The sequence below is a fragment of the Protomyctophum bolini genome, assembly GCF_963924005.1.
Source record: "Protomyctophum bolini genome assembly, chromosome: 18".
Lineage (NCBI taxonomy): Eukaryota > Metazoa > Chordata > Actinopteri > Myctophiformes > Myctophidae > Protomyctophum > Protomyctophum bolini.
Window position 1 is genome coordinate 22,090,699 of NC_137879.1, and position 7,881 is coordinate 22,098,579.

General features: G+C 41.7%; 1 protein-coding gene across 1 annotated transcript in view; it reads right to left on the minus strand.

Moving 5' to 3' along the window:
• LOC308333191 (myosin phosphatase Rho interacting protein) overlaps positions 1 to 3,544 on the minus strand; it is a 68,325-nt gene extending 64,781 nt beyond the window's left edge. The window contains exon 1 of the mRNA XM_080789404.1: positions 2,654 to 3,544. Within this exon, the coding sequence (XP_080645530.1) occupies positions 2,654 to 2,773 (120 nt within the window). The 5' untranslated portion in view covers positions 2,774 to 3,544. The remainder of the gene's footprint in view (positions 1 to 2,653) is intronic.
• Between the last annotated feature and the right edge of the window lie 4,337 nt (positions 3,545 to 7,881).

The following is a 7,881-nucleotide window of genomic DNA, read 5'->3' on the forward strand; positions in this document are numbered from 1 at the left end:
CCTTATTATTTTTACCCTTCAATGGTTTAATCATAATGTAGTCATTTGTGTGTTTGTTTGCTCCATTTGCCCCCCCCCCCCCCCAAAGTGACCACTGACTACTATGTAATAGTGCATGCAGAAATGTGGCCCCAGCAGTAATGTGTGGGGTGGGGGAGGGCAAAATAGTGGAGGAATGAGGTGGAATGAGATTTACAGAGCCACGGTGTGTAGTAGGCCCTCACAATAACAAGCGACATGAATTCCCCGTCAGGTTTGTCATAGTGAGTGTAAGTGATAACCTCTCTTTGACTGCAGTTCCTCGAGACAAAGTCTGATAGCCTGTGGGTCAAGAATTCCACCAGGCGAGAAGCTAAACCTCCCATCTTTTTGAGCGGTGAAGCCACTCTAAGGAACAGCAATGTGTGTCCCTTTGTATGTCTGTCTGTCTAGTACCAATAGGGGCGCTGTTTAGCTTCACACTGTGCACAGGTGCATGATGGGAAGCTGAGTTTTTAGCAGCCATGTGGCGGTGCTGAGCATAGACATAAACGTAGCCGCTGCTTCCGGCTCTGGGGTGCGTGTCACAATTGAAGGCACAATTTTCTCAAGATTCCTTGCAAAGCATTTGTCTTCAATGAGCGGAAGCTGCGTAACGGAAGTCCCGGAAAAAAACGTGCTGTGATTGGCCAGTAGTCGCATGAGTGACTTGTTGCTTTGTGTTCACTCTTTAATGTTTTCTGTTAGTAATCCCCCCTGGCTCTGATGTATTGTTGTATTAATAATGTTGTTTGTGTTTGTTTGTTTGTCTTGTTTTGTATTGTATTGTAAAAAAAAAAAAGCCTTCAGCACTGCACTTCCGCTTGACTTCCTGCCTTCATTCAAGGTTAATTAAATAAGGTTAGGAAGCGAAGACCGTACTGTGGACTCCATGTTGCTCCATGGAAGAAAAGAAACATGTGCAATTGAGACCAGGAAGTTGTACATGCACAAATTTGGGGGAGAGGGGAGTTGCACCACTCAGTTCACACGGGTGTGATTTTTGGTGCCGAGCTTCACACTGTGCACAGCTGCATGATGGGAAGCTGAGTTTTTAGCAGCCTTTACATGATTTCGGGTGTGACAGTACAGTGACAGTACAGTACAGTGCAGTACAGTAGAGGGACCATAACGGTAACCAGTAGTGCGACTCAAACAGTAACCAAGTCATTTCCCAACCGTTTCGGACGCGGGGTGGCCCCCTGGGCGCGTTACTGGGGGTCTGGATGTTCCGGGGACCCTCCGGGGACCTTCACACAGTAACTGTCATTTCGCAACTGTTCCGGACGTGGGGCGGCTCGCCTGAACCGGGCCAGCACCCTGGGCATGTTCCTGTGGGTCTGGAAGTTCCGGGGACCCCCCGGGGACCCCCACACGGAGTTTCACCACTCAGTTCACACGGGTGTGATTTTCCATTCATGCAGGGAGGCAGTTTGTTATGAACAGTAACAAGTTACTAGTAGGCTAATATATTACTGTAATATTATTAAAGAGTGAAGTAAGGCATTACTTTGCCAAAACAGTAATATTATACCATATTACTTTGTAAAAAAAAATAGCACATATTACATACTTTTTTGTTTTGTTGGCTGACGTTTGAAAACATTGAGATTGCTGCTTTATTTTATAGCCTTTTTGGCTGATTAGTGACTCTTCTATGGGGGGGGGGTGCGCAAAAGTAATATGTAATATTATATAATAGGTCATATATTAGTCTTGATTCCAAGTAATATAATAGTATTACTTTTTAAGGAGTAATATGTAATAAGTAACATATTACTCTCTTGAGTAATATTGCCCAACACTGGTCATGAAATACTAAAATGGATCGAGCTCTCCTCCCAAATCCCTTAAAGAAATCAGTGCTCAAGATATCACTCCCACAGTTAGCATAACGTGTGTGTGTGTGTGTGTGAGTCAAGCTCATGTCTAGCCTGTCCTTTGGTTAACTTTGAAGCCAAACAAGTTGTGTTTACATTTGTATAACTTATCCATTGTGTACATATTTCCATCTATAGCCTAGGCTACACACTACAGTATATGAGGAGGCTGCCATTGTCACTTCAAAGAACATACACTGAAGCAAACCTCTTTCACACCCTGGTTCAAGAAAACAGTGTTTTTTTCCTACACCGCCGACACCCCCCAGGACCCCCACCCCCACCAGGACAACTACACTTTTGCCTGGTGTGGATGGGGTGCGTAGTGCGTACATCAAACACGAAAACAGTCAGACAACAAGTCATTAAATAAAATGATAGAACATTGTATTGAAAGGATATTTCAAACATGTAAACTAGCTAGCCTACTGAAGGTCCTATCGGGAGCAATAATCCAAAAATGTCATTTCAAGATTCATCTCACATGGTTGACATCTGGACCTGGTGGAAACGTATTAGGGCCATGATTAGGACATATCCGCCCTCTCGAGCTGGTAACCAATTATGTCCAATTAACCTAACCTTTGTACTTCAAGTTCAACTATAATGCTAGACACATCAAGATTGTTTTGAACATCACGTTCAAGGTTACACTGCTTTTCACGTTAAAAGATGGATGGTTTGTGCAGGAGATTTCATATACCAGTAAGTCATATATACTTTAAATTAAACGTGCAAAGTAAGACTATATTTACCTTGTTTAAGTCTTCGTCGTTCAGCAAGTGGGATTCCCTGGGTTTGAAACAGTTCTGACATTTACTTTTGTTGAAAATATTGGCTTGAAATTTCCGACAAGGATTATCTTTAGTGGACATGGTTATATCTTCGTATAGTTGCACCAGTTGGTGGTGCTCCTAGTTGCACCAACTTGGTGAAAATATCCACTCAAAATTCCTTTGGAAACGACCCAGTTCCCTAATCCCAATGATAAGATCATGAACATATGATACAATAATAATTTATCATATGACCAAAGAGATGGTCTTCATTTCGTACGTCATCCACCTGTCTAGAATGTCAACGTTGATGGCAATCTCACCTCTTTAAACGTGAATATGTGCCACTAAAATATGAGCTAAGTAACATCGAGGATAGTCATGTTGTGAGAGGGGTGCCTCCCACCGCTCAGCTGATGTTTATGTTGCAACTTTTTCTCTCACTAAATGCTAGGTATGCCTCCCCCAAAAGTTGTTCAATGAGTTTATGTAAGCGCAGACGGGCGTGCACTAGCTAGGCTACGAGTGAGTCTTCCTCGTTGACGCTTTCCAGGAAGATGTTGTGGATATTACGAGGCTTCACAGGTGACATTCCGGCCTCCATCACGCAGAGCGCAGCGGCATTACACAGTAGTTACACTTTCACCTCTCTCTCCGTCTCTCTCACTGAGGCTGTATCTCTCTCTCTCAGAGAAGTAATACTGGATGATGCATCATTAATACAATCCTTCTACACGCTCCATCCAGACCAACCGCTGCGGTCCAGCTTGAGAAGCGCCGTGCAGTCGGCGGTCATGCAGTGATAGTTATAGGTCCATGGTGTTATAGGTCCGACGCGATACACAGCAGCAGCACAGCAAACTTGGACGCATTCTGTCGTTGTGTATTTGTTCGTGAAAATCCTCAGGCAGGACAGCCAGTCAGTGCGGGGACGAGGCGGGGCTGAAACGAACTGGACGCGGTGAGTGACAGGCAGGACAGCCAGTCAGCGCGGGGACGAGGGGGGCGCAGGAAAAAAACAGAGTGAGGCGGTGAGTGTCAATGACGTGAGCCAACCAGAAACGTGCAACTCGCCCACAAAGTGGGGCCCGTGTTGTCATCATATCCAATGGAAAAGCTCAGAGATATTCTGTGGTCTCTACTCATTTGGAATGGATCATGGTAGGTGGGCTTTAAAAGCATATCCCCCCAACGAGCCCCGAGGATTGAGCAGTTTCAATAATAATAATAATAATAATAATAATAATAATAATAATAATAATAATAAATATTATTATTTAATGCAACATGCCTCGATCGTGTCTGAGCCTTGAGCTGTTTGTGAATATTGTATTTGTAGGTGACTATTTATTCCAGCATACAATAATGTCAGACTGAAGAGGTCTTTTGTCCATCAATTGACTCTGAGGCTTAATCAGGATTTTGGCCAGGACTAGACTGAGCTGTGGACATTGCTCTCTGCCCTTATGTTTCTATGTATGTAACTATATTTTATTTTTTGTCCTGTGTTATGTCAAATGTGTATATGTGTTGCATAGGCCGCTGGGTCGCAAAACAAATTTCAGTGCAAACTGACAAAGTAGCCTACTATATCATATCATATTCGCGAGCTGTTTAGTAGAAATTAAATGTGAGCCATATTCAACATTTCACTTTGATAAGCAAGTTAAGCAACCCTTTTTGTCTTTATGTCATAGAAGTGGCAATCTAATTCCTATTAAATTAGAGGGCAAAGTAATAATTTATACCAATGGAGATATACTGCCAAACCACTTAATTTAGTGGTTGAATTGTGCAGTCGAATGCATACAGTATGCTGGATCATTCCCATACAGTGCTGTCTATCTGTACTGCTATGACAGCGCGTGGGAGACTCCAAAACATTACTAGGGATAAAAGTTAATCATTGTCTCCAGCGTTTTATTATGGGTATCTCAATCGGTGTCCTCATCGACCAGGACATGAACCCTAACTGTACACAGTGCTTGTGTGGTATTGGTCTCTCTGGTCTAGTACGTAGTTCCAAGTCAGTTCCTTTTTTTGCATGGGTTAGCTTTCAACCTTGGACTCAAGGAACTGGTTTGGGTCAATGATGGAGCTGTGTAAAATTGTAAATACAGTATTTCTGGATGTAGAGCATGTCGGTGCATCATGAAAGATCAATGGTGCTTTGGCGGCTGGCCTCATGTGAAACACATGGCTGGAAACCAATACTGAAGAGGATGTACAAAAACACAACAGCATTATACGGTTCAGTTATAATGTTGATAGCTGTAAACATTTGATGACATCCATAACAGATGACTAAAATATCGGGCTATTCTGTGTACAGAAGTAATACAACGTATAACACATCTGCGTACTTTATCATTGTTTATTTTATGCCGTTTGTGTTGGACCGCACCAATGCAACTATAGTCAAAACTCCTTGCAACAACACAGTTTTAAGGTCAACCACACCAATGCAACTCCTTGCAACTGCCATTGGGGATAATGGTTGCAAAATAGTTACAAATAGTTGCACGTTTCAAGGAGTTGCATGGCAAACCATTGGTGTGGAGTGTGCTTTAAAGTTCAACACTGAAATCACTACACTTTTGACATTTGAACTTGGTGACGGTGAACCTGGGATGCTTTTCATGTTGAACCTCAAGTGAAGATGGTCAGAGTCTCAGATGGTCATGATAAAGATAGAACACAAACAATTCCTCTTGCCTTGTAAGGTTGCTTGTGCCACCTGCTGGTGAGAATTTAATGTTTAGAGCAGTGGTTCCCAAAGTGGGGTCCGGGGACCCCCAGGGGTCCTTGAGGGATTTCCAGGGGTTCCCCAGCTAAATGATAGTTTGGAACCAAATGGACCCGTATGGGTCTGTAACTCTGAGTTAAATTAACATTGATTTTACAATATAAATTGGGGGTCCCAGAGATGGAAATGACATTTAGTGGGGGTCCGTAGCTTAATGCATGTCAAACTGGGGATCCTTGAAATTAAACAGGTTGAGAATCACTGTTAGAGCCGTAAATATCTTCTCTTATGGGGGTCCCTGGCATATATTTTCAAATGGGGGTCCGCGGGCTAATTTGTGTGAATTTGGGGGTCCTTGACATGAAAAGGTTTGGTTTAGAGAACCATCAAATTTGAACTAGTAGTACTAATGTACTCTCACAGTAAATTAAGTTCTACCTTTGTTAGTATGTCATCTGTTATAATGTTTTAGAGGAATTAATGACTTCAAGACATTTTAATTAATTCTGAAAATGTATTCAATAAGCAGTGTTGGGTGTAACGGCGCTATTAATAACGGCGTTATGTAAGGGACTACTTTTATTGGTAACGGATTGGAATAAAGTAACTTGTTAGTTTTGCAATTTAGTAGTTAGTTCCTTAGTTACATTTACAACAAAGTAATCCCGTTACTATAATGTGTCCCTGTTCATTCTGTTGGCAAGATTTAAAAATAATAAAGCCCCGATCTGTCTGCGGAGTTTATTTAGTTCACTTAAGAAATAAAAGTATTGTTACAAGCAGCTTTTATTTTGAAGAGGAAGAGGAAGTTGTTTCGGTTGTAGCCAGTTACCATGACAGTGGTGCCGGGTGGTAGTGGAATAATAAAAACAACACGCTTTTAGCCAAAGTTCATAAAAACCGCATGCGTCTATGACTTAAACAATGTAGGCTAAACACTTCGGAATTACGTTAAACATGGTATATGATCCACCGTGGCGGCGTCATTAGGTGAGTACTAGTAAATGAATTGTTAAGTTTCATAGTATCATTCATCATTCATCAACAGGCTGTTGTTGATGATGCCCCCCAAAATGAACAGGTTACACAGCCTACAGGATTCTCATTATGTTACTGTCACAGTGTCACTGCCTGCAAGGATGGCCGCCGTGCCATTTCTTATAAACTATCTAATTCATACGTGGGTCGTCGTGGGTCCACGTGGAGTTGTTATTGTTGTTCATGGGCCACGGTGCGCGGCGTGGAGAGGGCATCAGAGCGCAGCGCAACAGCCTAGTCTGGTATTGTCTGTACTCTCTGCACTATAGCTCTTTCTGTCCAGTCCTACGTGTATAGGCTGGCGATTGTGGCGACTTATATTCGTTAATAAAGAGAGTTGTAAAGGGGATATTGTCTATGGTCAGTTCATGCATGTGTATCATTCTCGTTTTTAACCGGGCCGTGCGGCGCATTGACGGTAGGCAGTAGGGCTAATACAATGTAACCAACTTGCGCAAGCATAAAAAAATGGGTTTTAATTGTCTGGTAACGGAAAATAACGGAAAATAATCTAACTTGTTACTTTTCTCAGAAGGTAATCTGTAACGGTAAGGGATTATTTTTATGGGCAGTAATCCAGTAACCTAACGACGTTACTTTAGAAAGTAACGATGCCCAACACTGTCAATAAGACACTTTGTGGTATTCTTTTTCACATTGTTTGACCCCAAGTCAAAGCCTTTATTACGTTATACTCAGCTTTAGAGTATAGTAGAGAGGAGATTAAAGGAACTGAACAAGACATTTGAAGAGAGCTACTTCTTTTGTACAAAGAAATTATCAACCACATTAAGGTATTTTGAGGAGTGTGTAATGTCCAAGTTACCATGGGCTATTTCTTTTTAATTCTGTGTTGCTGTGCATTCTTATATATTCACATGAATTACAAATAGCAACATGGTGTCGAGTACCACTTTCAAAATACATTAGGAAATACCAGGTAGGCTACTATTTACTGTGAAAATCGAGGGTAAATGTAGTCAGTAATCTAAATTAAGAACTGTCCGATGACCCACATTTTGACCTCTGAGATGGGAAATGGATAACTTAAATAAGTATCCCCCACCTAAAATATTATGTACAAAATGTACCACACTTGCTACAGTAACCGCCTAAATTTGCCACAATTGCTTTGTTCTTTGGGGATCTAGTTCATGTATCCAGTTACTTTGCATCACTGAGAGACTTAAGTGCATACAATTCCACTGGGTGGACCATATTAAACAATGCTTGAACTGAAAACACTGATAAAATCAAAGACCAAGTAATCTCACGTGACAGCCAGAGATTATGGCAGGCCATTTTTAACTACTTTGCTATTGGATGCCTTTTTACTGTTTAAAATGCCCCAATAAAAAAGCAACACTAAACATTGATTCTATAGGGATGTGAAATGAAAACAGTAAGAGATAAATTCTCAGAT